Here is an 18,470-nt window from a genome sequence, read left to right on the forward strand (position 1 = left end):
TGAACATCTGTCTCAGTGTTTTAAGCCCTCAATAAATATCTGCTACAAATACTGTAGGACTTTTCCCAATTAACAGAATATTATGTATATTATACTCCAGTGGGGAAAAACTACCACGCATGCAAAAGTGTTGTGCTGATTATGTCGTAAAATGACATGGCTCTCAATACTCTTGGGTCCAATTTCCTCTGCCTGGCTGGCTCTCGAGGTTCTGAGGGGGTCTGATTCAATGAAAATAAATCTGCTTCTTTCATATCTGTTAATTGTATAGGAGCTCCTTGGCAGCATTGCACTTTATTTGTGAAACTAACATGTAGAACTGTCTAAGACCCAAAGAATCAAAAACAAGTGGTAAAAGTGACATTTGATACTGCCTGATTACGGTAAAAGCCCTTGTGACTAATATATCAAAGTTTATAAATGCATTTGATTGATTTTCAACTAGAATTCTGAGGGTGTAATTTGAATTCATGTTTATTGGCTAGTATCTGATTTACTGTTCTCTGGTTTATCAATAATACAGTTGTCATGGATCCCAGTAAACAAGCTGCTACTGTTGCAGCACTACTGTAGCAGAGTGTAGGTAGCAGTAGATGGAAATGGAACCAAGGCATTCCCTGTTGCAATATGGCTTTTTGCTGTATTCTTGCTTGTATTTTCGAAATACCGTTCCCCTTCCACTCCTCACATCTGTGCCTATTCTATCACTGGAGGAAAACAATTTCACTCAGTGGCTCCACCTCATTCCCATTCGACTGTAGAGGAAAGAGAGTGAGGGGGGAAAGTAGCTATATATTCCTGCTGCAAGTCCACAGACAAAAGCATATCTTCCAGCTGAGCAGAAGGGAGGAGTTAATAGCTTTCTAGGCAGCTTGCGCACAAAAGGCACAAACCACTGGAAACTGGGAGAACTATTGTCTCATTGTGGAGATGAAGAGGAAGGTGAAGAAGAAAATGAGGGACAACATCTGAGCAACAGGGATACGTGTTTACAGATTTCCTAAGTGACTGATTGCTTCAGGAATTGAACTACATGCCTGTACCTGCAACATAGTATTATCACACCCATCTGTTGATGAGAGACTGGTGTTGGTGTTCTCTTTAAAAATTAAAAAAATTAAATCGTGAAGTTATCAAGCCTAAGTACTGGACAGCTGAGTCTATCTGGAGCATCGAAAAGGATATTCTTTTTCACTTTTTCCTCAAATTGATGACACCAGTTCAACCAGAAAACCCATTATGATTTTCCAGGAAGCCACTGTCTGCAAAATGAAATCCCTAAAGCTTGCCTAAGAAGACTGTATTTTGGCTTGAACCTTACAGGTTGCCTTTGGACGGAGATCATGATGTTAACTGCCCCCACATCAGAATTAAACAGCCTGGGGTCTCTACCTAACGATGCCCAGGAAACCACAATCCAGAACAAAACAGGAAGGAGGAAGAAGAGCATGCTGAAACAGTCATGGATGGAGATCACCATAGCCTTCATGAGGAGGACCAAGGTCCACGGGCTGAAGTTTGTCTTCTCCCCAGACAAGACCTTACCCCAGCGGGTCCTCTGGCTCCTGGCCTTCTTTGTGTGCATGGGTCTCCTGTTCACCTGGTCCTGGAACCGCATCCTCTACCTGATGTCCTACCCGGCCGTCACCAAGATCAAGATGGTGTGGGCTCACAACATGTCCTTCCCGGCTGTGACCTTCTGCAACCACAACCTGTTCCGGGTGTCCAGTCTGACCAAGACTGACCTATACCACAGCGGCTACTGGATGGACCTGATGCATCAGAACCACACGGTCATGGAGAGGAGCCTGGCTCTTCTGAGGGACAACCACAAGTACAGCCTCCTCAACCTGCTGGACTTCAATGGCTACACCCCGTCTCCACATTACCATGTCAACACAACTGAGATGATTGGCAGGCTGGGCCACCAACTGGAGGACATGTTGCTGGAATGCAGGTTCCGGGGGGGGAACTGCACCCATCAGAACTTCACCACTGTATGTAAAGTAACGTAGTCTAGAGATATAGAGACCAATGTTTGAGAGGTGTTGTTGATGGCATTTTGTGTACATGGTAATGATAATTAATTCAAGGGTGTGTTTGAATGATATTCACTCTAGCAGGTAATCTCTAGGCAGGAGGATTGAAGGTAGCTGCTGGTATCAAGTCAGATGATTTGTCTGGTCCTTGGTAAACATGCCATGTCTTTTTGGTAACACTTATTTGAAGGGTCCGTTATAAAACATTTATAAGGCATTTATAAAGTGTGTGTTCACTATTTATTAAGCATTAGTAAAGTAATTTTGCAGCCCCTAGTCTAAAGTGAGCGCTATTTATGCTTTATAAATACTTTATAAATGTTTGGAGTGTCCAGTGTTATTTCTCACAAGAAGATTGTCATGCCATTGGTAGACATTCCAGCAGTACCTGGTAAAAGAATAGGCACACAATAGAGGATATTTAAGGAAATATATATATATATATACATTTGTGAATAATTAGCTTACTAAGATTTTCAAATGTGGGAGTAATGATTAATAAATGGTGCGCAAACTGTTTGGAAATGTTTTAGAAATGCCTTATAAAACATTTATTATGGAACCTTCACATAAAGTATTGCAGTATTTTCTTGAGCCTATTAAACATAATAGTTGTTCAGTGAATTGTAAGAATCCAAATAATCCAAATACAGTTTAGAGAAGGTTTTTGATCCATTTCTTTACATACTGTTAACACGCTAGATGATTTTAGAGCCGCAGTGGTACGGTATAACAAAGTGAATCCTACCACATTCACATTGTCTCCATCTCCAAACATGATCCTTTTAGTAACTGCTATTCAAACCACAGTGGCAGCTTCAGGGAAGACTAATGAAGGCATCAATAATTCAACCATTATAAATGTACAAAATTAAAGTTTCTGCATCTCATATTAAATATCTGGAAGTTTATTGACTGTGTGCATCCATTTCATGAGCTTATTCCTCGGAGAGGTGGATTGCTTTAGGCTTATCAGTGAAAATAAGCCCCTGAATGCACCAGTCTATAATTATAACAGTCAGCTACTCTCAATCATTTCACCTCAAAGCTATTAGCACTCTTCAAACAGATTGCTGCTAAATTTGACATGAAAAGAAAATGGATGTCATTGTTAGTCACATTCAAGTGCTTAGTAGACATGACCAATTTATCAATAGCACAGGTTTAGAAAAAATATGAATAGACAATTTGGGATTTGCGTTTAAGTAGCTGACAGATCCAGAGATTTTTATCGTCTGTCATTTCAAGTTTTATCAGATTAAATGAGATTCCATTTAAAGGAGGATTTTTCTCTTTAGGTTCCGTCTTTTGACAGCTTTGACAAAGAGATTTTCCACAACGATTTGGTACTTCATTGTGAGGCATTGTAAAGCTTCATCCTAGGGATTATTTTATATTAAACCAGCACATTTTCAAAGGTCAAACCAACAACAAAAAATTTTAATTCCAGCTGCCATTTTGGCAGGGGCCAGTTGCTCCGAGGGCCTCATTATGGACAGGAGGAGAGAGGAAACTGAAGCCTCGTCATGTCCGTCTGAGCCGATGTTGGTCTATCTAAGACAGGACATGGAAGCCTGACTGATATCTAGAGAGAGGCTTTGTTACGCTGTCAGAGTCATCTCTCTCTTCCCCATCATCACTCTCCCTAAAACGTTCACCACAATGGATATTGAAAGGGAAATCTGTAGCCCATGGCTACAGAGTACTGGGCTACCTGTTTCTCTTCTGATGTATATCTGTGGGACCAGAGTATTAAGCCAGGTAGTGATTAATTCAGCAACAGGGCTTGTCTTGACCATGCTAGTGTCTGTTAGTGGCTAGTAAATACTGACATATTATGCCCAAGCTCAAATCAAATGGTAGTTGGCATTGTGAAAGGATTAAATAGTGGGGATTTATCCATCATAAGGCCTTATTCGTTTGATGAGACAAAATACTCCCGAAAAACAGGTGTACCTTTTACATGGTAGTTGAGAGAGCAGGCAGAGGCAAGCGGGTCTTGTGCCAAAATCCAGAAAATCACATTGTAGGATTTTTAATGAATTTATTTGCAATTTATTTGAATTTATTTGAAAATCAGTATTTGGTCACCTACAAACAAGCAAGATTTATGGCTCTCACAGACCTGTAACTTCTTCTTTAAGAGGCTCCTCTGTCCTCCACTCGTTACCTGTATTAATGGCAACTGTTTGAACTTGTTATAAGTATAAAAGACACCTGTCCACAACCTCAAACAGTCACACTCCAAACTCCACTATGGCCAAGACCAAAGAGCTGTCAAAGGACACCAGAAACAAAATTGTAGACCTGCACCAGGCTGGGAAGACTGAATCTGCAATAGGTAAGCAGCTTGGTTTGAAGAAATCAACTGTGGGAGCAATTATTAGGAAATGGAAGACATACAAGACCACTGATAATCTCCCTCGATCTGGGGCTCCACGCAAGATCTCACCCCGTGGGGTCAAAATGATCACAAGAACGGTGAACAAAAATCCCAGAACCACACGGGGGGACCTAGTGAATGACCTGCAGAGAGCTGGGACCAAAGTAACAAAGCCTACCATCAGTAACACACTACGCCGCCAGGGACTCAAATCCTGCAGTGCCAGACGTGTCCCCCTGCTTAAGCCAGTACATGTCCAGGCCCATCTGAAGTTTGCTAGAGAGCATTTGGATGATCCAGAAGAAGATTGGGAGAATGTCATATGGTCAGATGAAACCAAAATATAACTTTTTGGTAAAAACTCAACTCGTCGTGTTTGGAGGACAAAGAATGCTGAGTTGCATCCAAACAACACCATACCTACTGTGAAGCATGGGGGTGGAAACATCATGCTTTGGGGCTGTTTTTCTGCAAAAGGACCAGGACGACTGATCCGTGTAAAGGAAAGAATGATTGGGGCCATGTATCGTGAGATTTTGAGTGAAAACCTCCTTCCATCAGCAAGGGCATTGAAGATGAAACGTGGCTGGGTCTTTCAGCATGCCAATGATCCCAAACACACCGCCCGGACAACGATGGAGTGGCTTCGTAAGAAGCATTTCAATGTCCTGTGTGGGCTAGCAAGTCTCCAGATCTCAACCCCATAGAAAATCTTTTGAGGGAGTTGAAAGTCTGTGTTGCCCAGCAACAGCCCCAAAACATCACTGCCCTAGAGGAGATCTGCATGGAGGAATGGGCCAAAATACCAGCAACAGTGTGTGAAAACCTTGTGAAGACTTACAGAAAACGTTTGACCTCTGTCATTGCAAACGAAGGGTATATAACAAAGTATTGAGATAAACTTTTGTTATTGACCAAATACTTATTCTCCAACATAATTTGCAAATAAATTCATAAAAAATCCTACAATGTGATTTTCTGGATTTTTTTCCCTCATTTTGTCTGTCATACTTGAAGTGTACCTATGATGAAAATTACAGGCCTCTCTCATCTTTTTAAATGGGAGAACTTGCACAATTGGTGGCTGACTAAATACTTTTTTTGCCCCACTGTACATGTCGGTGATAACTGTATGACAGTATAGATAAAACCCTTAGAGCACTGCATGACCAATCAATTCCACCTCGGTGAAATTAAATCACTTACACAGCAAAATGCATAGAGAATTTAAAGCCATTATCGCTTTTATCTATTTTAACTTTTAGTTTTAAGTTATAGCTCACCAGCCACGTGTGTCAGTTACGCAAAATCAGATGCAGCATTCTAAGAGGCTCCTAATGATTATTTCTGCTCTGCTGGCACACATGAAAGCAAAGTCGCCTATCTGAGAGAATTTGTAAAAAATAAAAAATAAAAATGAAACGTCAATATGAAATGTGTGAGAGATGGTGCTAAAAGAACATGGTGGTGCTATACTGGAATATCAGCACTGTATATCTCTGAATCAGTTAAACCAGCTGGCTATTTGCTGCAGGCAAAATTTTGTCTGTACCAATACTTAATAGTACAGATGTAGGATCTTAATTTGAGACAGTTTGCTACAGCAATTTGAAGCAGTGGAATTTCTACTGACTTCTGTGCTGCTCTTGGGAGCCAATTCTTAATTCACCTAAATCATGGCTGGTAATTCACAAAGCTTAATTATTTATTTTGTTCTCTCTTACTCAGAGTCTGCTACCATTGCCTTTCTGTTACACCACAAAATATTATTTTCACACTCAAAGGAAATGGATTTACTTTTATACAAAAGGAATTTGACAACAGCTTGCCATTGTTCTTTGTATTTTATGAAAAGCCAACCAGTCAATGTTATTTTTCAAATTTCAAAGTGAAAATGACATGCTTCAGAAGCCTTTTAAAACATTAACTCTACTGCAAGTTGTACATTTCCTGGAAATGTTATCCTGCAAAAAGGGTGATCCAATTAAGATTCTACATCTATAGATTACCATTGAGATGCATTGGTACAAGTTAATGCTTTCGAAGGGGTCTATAAGACACTTCTTAATATAAATTGTATTTGAACAATCTAATTTAGTGTTTTGTGGGATGGAAAAGGTTGGGTTTTGGCTATGTTGCTTTGGATTAACTAGAACTTTCAGTTTTAATGGAAAATACATCCTAAAGAAGTATCTAAATTACTCAGGGGAATTTTTTTTTTAAATGAGTCTGGGTAAAGATTGCCAGTTGCCACAGTAGAGGTGTTAATTTATTTATTCATTCATCATTCTAGTATCTTGTTTGGTTCAGTGTTTTCTCAGATAATTACCTGCAAAGCTTTCCTGCCCAGCAACCCTATCCCCAACCAACCGCAGTTTAAATTGGTCTACACAGAGAGGAACCATTGCTCAAAGTGACTGTGCTGTTTACTGTCTGTGTTGTCGCTATGTCAAAACAATGTTGTTGCATTGAGTTAATGTCATGTACCTCCTTCTTCTTGCAGATTTACACGAGGTACGGAAAATGCTACACCTTCAACTCTGGTTTGGATGGCAACCCGATGTTGACAACGTTGAAAGGCGGGACAGGAAATGGGCTGGAGATCATGTTAGATATCCAACAAGATGAATACTTACCTGTTTGGGGAGAGACAGGTGAGTACCCAGTGGTATGACACCACTTAATTAGTACCACAATAACTGATCTGTCCATAAATACAATAATGACTTTGGATTTTGGGACATTGGTAGAATGAACTTTACACATCAACCAGCCGACTGACATGTATTCATTCAAGGTTCCTTCCTAGTGCTGAATTTGACCTGTACACTATTACAACAACATATAGTTTAACAACTTATCCAACACAACATTTATTGTCTCCGTCCTGGGAAAAATAGTTCATTCTTAGCACTGCATTTTCAACACGTGGCTTTATCACAACAGATGTCCAATATCCAGTAAAAACACATATCTCATTCCCAACACAACAAGCAATGTCTCTGACCAGGGAACACCGATCAGCAGAGGTTTCTGTTGTTACATTCTCTAGCCTGCTGTTGTATGTATCCACAGATGAGACCTCGTACGAAGCAGGCATCAAGGTTCAGATTCACAGCCAGGATGAACCTCCCTTCATTGACCAGCTGGGATTTGGTGTGGCCCCTGGTTTTCAAACTTTTGTGTCATGTCAGCAGCAACTGGTACATACTGCTTAGCCTTTTGCACAAACACCTATCCCTTCCTTCCTTCCTTTTTTTCTACTTCAATCCTCCTCTCGCTCTGCTTTTGTCTGTGTTTTTATCCAAAGCCCCAACCCTTCTTCCTTCTCCTGTCATTGGCTATACATCTGTGTCTCAGAGCCTGGAGAAAAATATATTCTGTTTATCTTATTGTATAATGCACGTAATAGCATGCGACCAGCACAATCGCTAAATCTGAACAGAAACCGTCTAATGATTCTGAACTGAAGTAGTAACAATATAATATTTGCTACCTAGTATGTATCCAACAAGGAATACAGAAGGAGAGACAGATTGGATGTACAAAGCAGAAATTGCCTGTAAATGTATTCACACTGTTATTGGTGGCCAGAGCTACAGTACCCCAGGCAGTTCACACGCAATCTCTGACAGCTCAAAGGTATATTTTCCATATAATCTTGCTGTCGCTGATACCAGTTGGATAGAGAACAATAGCATAATATATGCTACAGATGTAAGATCTTAATTTGATCACCCTGTTGCATGAAGACATTCCTGCAATGCAGGCTTCTGAGGTTTGTAATTTTTGATTTTCCCTTATGAAAAACGTATAAATTAATTATAATCCACATAATAATTCACATTTCCTGTTGATGCAGGATTATTTTCCTGCTGTAGCGAACTGGCTCAAATTAAGATCCTACATGTGTACATAAATTGGATTTAGTAATGCATAATAACACTATGTAGAGAGAAAAATAACATTCGGGAGACTTTGGTTTGCTTTTCATAAAATACAAAGAACGAGTTACATTTTGTAGTGTAACGAAAAGGCAATGGTACCACAATTATCATGGCTTTGAGTAAGAGAGGACCAACAATATCATTAAGCTTTGTGAATTACCGGCTGTGACTGAAGTGTAGTCAGAAATGCCTCCCAAGATTAGCACAGAATTCAGCAGAAATGTCATTGCTTCAGATGCTCTCTCTCTCGTTCAAATCAATTCCACATGCTAAATAAATACAAATCACGAAAGATGGAGCATCTGGTACATTGAATCAAAAATATTTCCAGAGGATTTCATTTACATTGTATGGATACATTTCAGATGGAAAAAAAGACCTAGCTATAGGCTACAGACAGTGCCTGTAACCACAGTCCTATACAGTAGCCTATATCTATTGGGCACTGTGAACAGTCGTAACGGAGCAGAAACATCTACACTAAACAAAAATATAAACGCCACAAGTATTGTGTTGGTGTTGGTACAATGTTTCATGAGCTGAAATAAAAGATCCTACAAATTTTCCATGAGCGCAAAAAGCTTATTTCTCTCAAATTTCTAGCACAAATTTGTTTACATCCCTGATAGTGAGCATTTTAACTGCAGGAATGTCCTCCAGTGCTGTTTCCAGAGATATTCATGTTAATTTCTCTACAATAAACTGCCTCCGTTGTTTTAGAGAATTTGGCAGTATGTACAACCGGTCTCACAACCGTAGACCACTTGTATGGTGTTGTATGGGCAAGCGGTTTGCTGATGTCAACATTGTGAAAGAAGTGCCCCAAGGTGGCAGTGAGGTTATGGTATAGGCAGGAATAAGCTAAGGACAATGAACACAATTACATTGTATCAATGGCAATTTGATTACACAGAGACACTGTGACGAGATCCTGAGGCCCATTATCTTGCCATTCATCCGCCACCATCACCTCATGGCCTTATGTAGCAAGGATCTGTACACAATTCCTGGAAACTGAAAATGCCTGCATACTCACCAGACATGTCACTCATTGAGCCTGTTGGGATGTTCTGGACCGACATGTATGACAGTGTGTTCCAGTTCCCGCCAATATCCAACAACTTCGCACAGCCATTGAAAAGGAGTGGGGCAGCATTCCACAGGCCACAATCGACAGAATGTTCAACTCTATCTGAAGGAGATGTGTCGCGCTGCATGAGGCAAATGGTGGTCGCACCAGATATTTACTAGTTTTCTGATCCACGCCCCTACCTTTAATAAAGTTATCTATGACTAACAGATACGTATCTGTATTCCCATTCATGTGAAATCCATAGATTAGGGCCTAATTAATATATTTAAATTGACTGATTTCCTTATATGAACTGTAACTCTTATATGAACTGTAAAATCTTTGAAGTTGTTGCATGTTGCGTTTATATTTTTGTTCAGTATAGTATCCATTATCCAGTTGTCAGACACAAATATTAAAATCAATGTAGTCTTCCATTAGGGCAGATGTCAGGACCACGGGAGTCATTTTAATACTGAACTAAAATGTCTCTAATAAGTCTGTATTCCATGTGGTCACAATGGTCTGCTTGCCAGATCCATAGGTCATTTATTTCACAGTCCTGTCATTGTCACTAACTGTAACCATATCCAGGGTTAAATCAGTGAACATCAAACATACGTTAATAGACTCTCTTCGCAGTGTTCTTTCGAGTTGAGCACCCAACACTTCCTTCAATAATAGAACAGGTGCATGTCCATAATACCCACATTGTTTTTCACATCAAAACCCAGACACATCAAAATGTGTCAAAGGAAAGTTTTCTACTACTGCATAATCATTTAAAGAGGATAGAAAATAGTATTACAAACCATGCACCAGCGCCGGTTCCACGCATAAGTGACATAGACGGTCTCAATTGACTCTATTGAGAGTAAGAATAGTAGAATACACCAGGTGTAACTTCAGAATATGTTTGTGCATCAGCAGTTTTTCTCTTGTTATGTCTGTCACTGACAGTCACTCAATTAGCCATGTGTGCGAACAACTTTTAGATTGGTAGTTAGTCGAGCCAGCGATCTAAACATGCTGTAATCATGGCCAAATACTGACCGGGCACACAGGGCACGTGCCTAGGGGCCCTGACCTCCAGGGGCCCCCATAGATTTTTTTGGTCATTCTCACTCAGATATCATATTAACATGGCATAAGAAATGACTAAATGTGTTGTATTGCAGGAAATGTGCTTTAAAACGGCAAATATTCCGCTCAAGCCCATGTCAAAATCGGTAGAATTGCAGGAAATTTGCTCTAAAACTGCAAAATTATTTTCTCTGGCCCATTTCATAATGAGTAGAATTGAATGAAATGTTATAATATTGCAGTTTTCTCTCCCCATTGCAAAATGTAGAGAATAGCAGAACACTTGCTTTAAAACGACCACATTTTCTCTATGGCCCATGGCAAAATGTGGAGAATTGAAGTTTTCTCAAGACGGAGCCACTAAAATGTTTTTTCGCAAGGTGGGGCCCCCCAACGAAACCTGCTTAGGGCCCCCAAAAGGCTAGAGCCAGCCCTGCATTGCACATTGTTTTTTTGTCCATAAAATCAAATCTAATAACATCTATTGCAATAACATGCCACTCAGGCTGCAGCTCGTGAAATCCTGTGGTTTGAAAACAGTGACAGGACAGTGAAATACAGCTGTGATCTTTTGATAGATATTTTCTTTGGCAACCACTTTATTGTAAAGGACCTCAGCAAAGTGTCACTGATGTCACAATGTCACGTTTTATACATCCATTGAAGATACAAATCTCATTAGGTGTCAGAACTCAGTTTCTCTTGAGTAGGGGTTTGTGGCACTTTTCCTACTGAATGAGTTACAAACTCATCAGAAATTAATTATAATACCTAGAATTACACCTTGAACCACAAGTTATTCAAAAAAGCCTTTGATCCCAGAGAAGATATTGTTTGGCACAAGTCACAAGTCTCTTCAAAATCCCTCACGCCATATTCAACAGAATAACATAGGGTTATCGGTGCAGTGCATCTCTAAAACAGACAATTGGACACAACAATCCAAACAACACTGAATTCTGAATTCAATCGACTTCCCTTGTAAAGTAGCTATGAGTAGATATATAAGGTGATATGTAAATTCATCTGCTCTTATGACTAGAGCAATTCATTTATAATAATTGTACTGAATTGATTAGTGTGCCATTTAAATCTGATAGGAATCATCTATCATAGGCTCTTGAGTGGCGCAGCGGTCTAAGGCACTGCATCTCAGTGCTAGGGGCATCACTACAGACCATGGTTCAATCCCTGGTTCAATCTCGGGCTGTATCACAACCGGCCATGATCAAGAGTTCTATAGGGCGGCGCACAATTGACCCAGCCCTGTCCGGATTAGGGCAGGGTTTGGCCAGGGTAGGCCGTCATTGTAAATAAGATTTTTTACGTAACTGACTTGCCTAGTTCATTAAAGGTTCAAAAAAATATGATAATAATCATACTAGTAACACCATCTCAAATGAATCCAAATTGATTGCTAAAAATGTTTAACCCCATATCCTTTTGATTATCTAATGCTTTTCAAACCCTTTTCGGAGGGATTGATCAATATATCAATATATGATTATACTTCCATTCACCAGAACCACTCAAATCTGCCTCACTTCAACCACATGATACAAACAGGTCTCCCAATGTCAGTGGAAGAAATGTCTGAACTAAATAAAGGACAACTTCATTCTGCAGCATGCAAATACAGTATAATAACTTGTGGTGGAAATTTGGAACACTATTCTTACCAACAATTGAGCTTCAAGTGGCCGAGAACAATTATTGAGAGATGGCTGAATGACAAGAAATGTATGTTTCTGAACCAGTTTTGGGTTTGTGTCCTCAGACATGGGTTCAGCTGTTTTGGGGCTCAGTAAGATGAACTCCTATAGGTTGACTGGCTGGCTGCTTACTGTATATCTGAGAGCCAAACAAAGGGCTTTGACGGATGTTGTCCGTGTCAAAATCGGTAGTTGGTGACGTGTTCACTGGTCCCTCCCCTATATGAGAAGTCCTATGAGGCCTGAGTAAAGGTTCAGATTCACTAGTCAGAGCCTCCTCTCCCACACTAGATAGGTTTTGGGGTGGAAGCCCTCGGCCAACTGTAACCCCAGGCTTCCAAACGTTAGTTTCCTCCCAAGTGCAGCGGGTGGCATACCATAGCATACCGTAGTGTACCATAGCATACCGTAGTGTACTGTAGCTTAACGTAGCGTACTGTTGCATACCATGTGTACAGTAGCGTACATAGCAAACCTCCCAATCTCATTACCGATCAAGTCTTCATGATGGAATGGACCAATCACCTCCCTCCATGTGGCTGTCGTGACCTCATTTCAACGACTGTCCCTTCCTGGTTCATCTCTGTCTTATGTCTCTTCATAACTACCATCACTATAGAATATCAGCACATAATGTTATCCTTTCCAGCTAACACATTAAACACTCATTATCCAGTCTTTGTCCTCATAAAAGCTGTTGTGTATATGGTGCAACCAATATTATTGTGCAGTTATGTTTAGTTTGTTTTGTTGTTTTTGGGCTATTTTGCATCTGGCTAATGCCTTCTGTTAGCCAATCATTGTGTTTAATGTGGTTCTATTACCCTCCCAGAGTAAAGTCCTAGGAGACATTAACCAGATTCAGAGGATCCCAGGAGTATGCAACATTCAAATGCAAAGCACAAAAACAACAAAACAAATAAACATACTGTAACTGCAAAATAATATCGGTTGCACCATATTCAACAGCTTGTATGAAGACAAAGACTGGATAATGAGTGTTTAATGTCTAGAGGGCCTGTTATTTTCTTTGGGTTTTTATTTCCTACATGGATAATATTTATGAGAGGCTGTAGCCTGGCAATCAAGTTCCATAAAGAATGAATCAAGTATTCCATTTCAAGTCACTTCATGACTTACTGGCACTCTGTATCTGTCACACTCAGTCTTCCAATGCATGCAGACGCAAGAGACGGTCAAGGGTAGATTTGGGGAAAATGATTGAGAAGTTTGGAAAATCTCTAAGCCACACCAAGGTCTTTTTCAGTTATCTGTTATGTCCAATGGGCTATGTGCTTCTCTGAATGTTGGTACATACACAAATACAGTTGAAGTGGGAAGTTTACATACACCTTAGCCAAATACATTTAAACTCAGTTTTTCACAATTCCTGACATTTAATCCTAGTAGAATTCCCTGTCTTAGGCCAGTTAGGATCACCACTTTATTGTGAAATGTCAGAATAATAGTAGAGAGAATGATTTATTTCAGCTTTTATTTCTTTCATCACATTCCCAGTGGGTCAGAAGTTTACATACACTCAATTAGTATCGGGTAGCATTGCCTTCAAATTGTTTAACTTGGGTCAAACGTTTCGTGTAGCCTTCCACAAGCCCAAGTAAGCTTGGGGTCATTGTCCATTTGGAAGATCCATTTGCAACCAAGCTTTAACTTCCTGACTGATGTCTTGAGATGTTGCTTCAATATATCCACATCATTGTCCTTCCTTGTGATGCCATCTATTTTGTGACGTGAACCAGTCCCTCCTGCAGCAAAGCACCCCCACAGCATGATGCTGCCAACCCCGTGCTTCACGGTTGAGATGGTGTTCTTTAGCTTGCAAAGCCTCCCCCTTTAACCTCCAAACATAAAGATGGTTGTTATGGCCAAACAGTTCTATTTTTGTTTCATCAGACCACAGGACATTTCTCCAAAAAGTACGATCTTTGTCTCCAACAAGTTTTAATGACTCCAACCTAAGTGTATGTAAACTTTCAGGACTAGACCTGACCTGCATCACTGATTTTCTGCATGGTGTCTGCTTGTTGTTTTCTGTGAGCTGTGTTTATCAGTTACACCGTTGTCTGAGTGGAATATTCTTATAAATGTGAACAGAAGCCAGAAAACGTGTCTTTATTTCATTATGTTCCCTTAGTAAATGTTCAATACATATGTTTTTTTTTTTTGTCTGCTTGTGTGCACCTTTATTTTGGATTTCCTGCTGGGCTTGACTAGATGTTCTTGAAAGTGGCCAATATACTGAGGGGAAATCTATGCTCTGTTCTGTCGCAGCTTCAGTACCTCCCTCCCCCATGGGGAGACTGCAAGTCCACTCCCATCGACTCGGAGTTCTTCTCCACGTACAGCATCACAGCCTGCCGTATCGACTGCGAGACACGCTACCTGGTGGAGAACTGTAACTGCAGGATGGTCCACATGCCTGGTACTCACACACATCTTGGCTTGACCGTCACATAGTTCCTCAATGCAATATGATTAATAATCCTTTCTGTGTTGTTGTTGTTATTCATAGGAATATGTAGTTATGTTAACATTACATTTTTGTTTTGCCCCCTCTCTCTCTCTCTCTCTCTCTCTCTCCCGCTCTCTCTCTCTCTCTCTCCCGCTCTCTCTCTCTCTCTCTCTCTCTCTCTCTCTCTCTCTCTCTCTCTCTCTCTCTCTCTCTCTCTCTCTCCCGCTCTCTCTCTCTCTCTCTCTCTCCCGCTCTCTCTCTCTCTCTCTCTCTCCCGCTCTCTCTCTCTCTCTCTCTCTCTCTCTCTCTCTCTCTCTCTCTCTCTCTCTCTCTCTCTCTCTCTCTCTCTCTCTGACGTGTTGAATAGGGACCTCAACAGTATGCACACCAGAGCAGTACAAAGACTGTGCAGACCCAGCTTTAGGTAAGGCAGAAACAATGGTAATGATATAAGGATTAGGAATATGAACCAGTTATCACTGATCAGTAGATACACCAAACAATATTTTAGTTTGAGATATGAGTACGAAAGCGTTTATACAATACAGCATTTTGAAATAAGGAACTGCTGAGCAGCAAAGGTTGTTTTTGCAGCTTCTTTTGAATTGTACTACCTTTTATCATGGGGCCTGTAGTGAATTGGGCCCAGGACTCCCATTCTATTGTCATCCCCCACAGACTTCTTGGTAGAGAAAGACAACGACTACTGTGTGTGTGAGACACCCTGCAGCATGACACGCTATGGCAAAGAGCTGTCCATGGTGAAAATACCCAGTAAAGCCTCTGCCAAATATCTGGCCAAGAAATTCAACAAAACTGAACAGTACATCGGGTAAGTATCTGGATAGTTACAGTGAGTTAACAACTTCAAATTAATTTAGTCTCAAATAGCCGCCTGTCCCTTTTAATAGTCGGCAATGGTACACATTTCAGCAAATAAATGACTGTTTCAAATAAACGCTGGGTCTAAATGAATTGTTTCCAATTTTACCATGAATTGTTTACTAGGTTTAACGTGAGATTTGTTGCATTAAATAATTAAGAAAATGACTCTGAAAAAATATGGCAATCATCTGTTTTTATTGCCATTAAGAAATTGACAGCCATTGGCTGCTAACAGCTGAGAACTGCTAGCTAGCTGGCTAGCATAAAAACAGCTAACAACTTCGAACTTCGGGAGTACGGACCCCCAGAAATCATGCTCCAGTTGCGGATTACGCTCTAGTGGCAAAAGTAAGAACTGACGAAAATGCACAGTCAAAGAGGAGAATAATTATTCTGTCAAGGAAGTTTTATTTTATTTTAAAAGAGGTATACTTAGAGAGAAGACATGTAACACAGTGCTTAAATGATAACATATTAGTGCAGGAAATATTTTTTTTAATTAAAATACTGGAAGTGGACTTAAACAATGAACTACAGTTGAAGTCGAAAGGCTACATACACTTAGGTTGGAGTCATTAAAACTTGTTTTTCAACCACTCCACAAACTATAGTTTTGGCAAGTCGGTTAGGACATCGACTTTGTGCATGACACAGGGCATTTTTCCAACAATTGTTTACAGACAGATTATTTCACTTGCAACTCACTGTATCACAATTCCAGTGGGTCAGAAGTTTATATGCACTAAGTTGACTGTGTTTTCAATCAGCTTGGAAAATTTCAGAAAATTATATCATGGATTTAGAAGCTTCTGATAGGCTAATTGACATGATTTGAGTCAATTGGAGGTGTACCTGTGGATGTATTTCAAGGCCTACCTTCAAACTCAGTGCCTCTTTGCTTGACATCATGAGAAAATCCAAACAAATCAGCCAAGACCTAAGAAGAAAAATTGTAGACCTCCACAAGTCTGGTTAATCCTTTGGAGCAATTTCCAAACGCCTGAAGGTACCACGTTCATCCGTACAAACAATAGTACATAAGTATAAACACCATGGGACCACACAGCCATGATACCACTCAGGAAGGAGACGCGTTCTATCTCCTAGAGATGAACGTACTTTAGTGTGAAAAGTGCAAATCAATCCCAGAACAACAGCAATGGATCTTGTGAAAATGCTGGAGGAAACAGTAAAACAAGTCCTATATCGACATAACCTGATAGACCGCTCAGCAAGGAAGAAGCCACTGCTCCAAAACTGCCATAACAAAGACAGACTACAATTTGAAACTGCACATGGGGACAAATATCGTACTTTTTGGAGAAATGCCCTGTGGTCTGATAGAACAAAAATAGAACTGTTTGGCCATAATGACCATCGTTATGTTTGGAGGAAAATGGGGAGGCTTGCAAGCCGAAGAACAATATCCCAAACGTGAAGCACGGGGTTGGCAGCATCATGTTGTGGGGGTGCTTTGCTGCAGGAGGGACTGGTTCACTTCACAAAATAGATTGCATCATGAGGAGGGAAAATGACGTGGATATATTGAAGCCACATCTCAAGACATCAGTCAGGAAGTTAAAGCTTGGTCGCAAATGGGTCTTCCAAATGGTCAATGACCCCAAGCAAACTTCCAAAGTTGTGGCAAAATGGCTTAAGGACAACAAAGTCAGGGTATTGGAGTGGCCATCACAAAGCCCTGACCTCAGTCCTATAGAAAATGTGTGGGCAGAGCTGAAAAAGCATGTGTGAGCAAGGAGGCCTACAAACCTGACTCAGTTACACCAGCTCTGTCAGGAGGAATGGGCCAAAATTCACTCAACTTATTGTGGAAAGCTTGTGGAAGGCTACCAAAAACATTTGACCCAATTTAAACTATTTGAAGGCAATGCTACCAAATACTAATTGAGTGTATGTAAAAAACTTCAGACCCACTGGGAATGTGATGAAATAAATAAAAGCTGAAAGAAATCATTCTCTCTACTATTATTCTGACATTTCGCATTCTTAAAATAAAGTGGTGATCCTAACTTACCTAAGACAGGGATTTTTTACTAGGATTAAATGTCAGGAATTGTGAAAAACTGAGTTGAAATGTATTTAGTGTATGTTAACTTCCGACTTCAACTGTATGCAAATGAGCAAAAGCTGTGTACATTAAGGAAACAGAAGTCTCTATCTATTAAGCGCTTGTTGTGTTCAGTGATTTAAGCAAATAATCACCCTGGCTATTAATTGAAGTTTTACGGTAAGTGACGTAACGATCAGAGGTTTGCATTTTGATGAAAAGAAATCATAATAAAAGTATGATATTTGTCTCCACCGTTCACCTTTATTGTAAATTAATGCAAAATGTCTCAGAATTAGCTAATTAAATCAATCAATTGTATCTCTAAGATAGATGTACGTTATAAAGTAACACCTTTTCGATGTATTTGTTTTTGTCTCTAGAGAAAACTTACTAGTCCTGGACATCTTCTTTGAGGCATTGAATTATGAGAAGATTGAACAGAAGAAGGCGTATGAAATTGCAGGGTTGCTTGGTGAGCGATTGTTTCAAGTTTTCCCATCAGGTTCATGATCTGTTTTTACGACTGAGAGGAAACGCACTAGGCCTGAACATCACATCCTCAGCAAGCACTACACGTTGTCCCATTGTGTGCTCATGCCTGCTGGTCTAAACTCCTTTTGAGACTATTTTCTTTGAACCTGTAAGACTCGGTCGAATGCATTATTAGAATGTACTTGAAAAGAGCACTCAGTCAGGAGAGGCAGATGAAAAGCAACGTCTGGATGGACGTTTTCTGGTCTGAGTCTGACAGCTCTCCTCATCTTGCTGAGAGACAGAGCTTAAGTTAATGTTTCAGGAATCGTTT

At 40.2% G+C, this 18,470-nt stretch overlaps 1 protein-coding gene across 6 annotated transcripts in view; it reads left to right on the forward strand.

Moving 5' to 3' along the window:
* asic1c (acid-sensing (proton-gated) ion channel 1c) overlaps positions 1 to 18,470 on the forward strand; it is a 165,436-nt gene that overhangs the window by 135,009 nt on the left and 11,957 nt on the right. For 3 of the 6 annotated variants that reach the window (XM_031809824.1, XM_031809825.1, XM_020466450.2), the window contains exons 2-7: positions 6,926 to 7,076; positions 7,498 to 7,625; positions 14,529 to 14,679; positions 15,077 to 15,133; positions 15,388 to 15,541; positions 18,046 to 18,137. In XM_031809824.1, the coding sequence (XP_031665684.1) occupies positions 6,926 to 7,076; positions 7,498 to 7,625; positions 14,529 to 14,679; positions 15,077 to 15,133; positions 15,388 to 15,541; positions 18,046 to 18,137 (733 nt within the window). Of the gene's footprint in view, positions 1 to 749; positions 1,998 to 6,925; positions 7,077 to 7,497; positions 7,626 to 14,528; positions 14,680 to 15,076; positions 15,134 to 15,387; positions 15,542 to 18,045; positions 18,138 to 18,470 lie in introns of those variants that run through there. The other 3 variants (XM_020466449.2, XM_020466448.2, XM_020466446.2) reach the window with 2 other exon arrangements.

This window comes from Oncorhynchus kisutch, linkage group LG30, assembly GCF_002021735.2.
Source record: "Oncorhynchus kisutch isolate 150728-3 linkage group LG30, Okis_V2, whole genome shotgun sequence".
Lineage (NCBI taxonomy): Eukaryota > Metazoa > Chordata > Actinopteri > Salmoniformes > Salmonidae > Oncorhynchus > Oncorhynchus kisutch.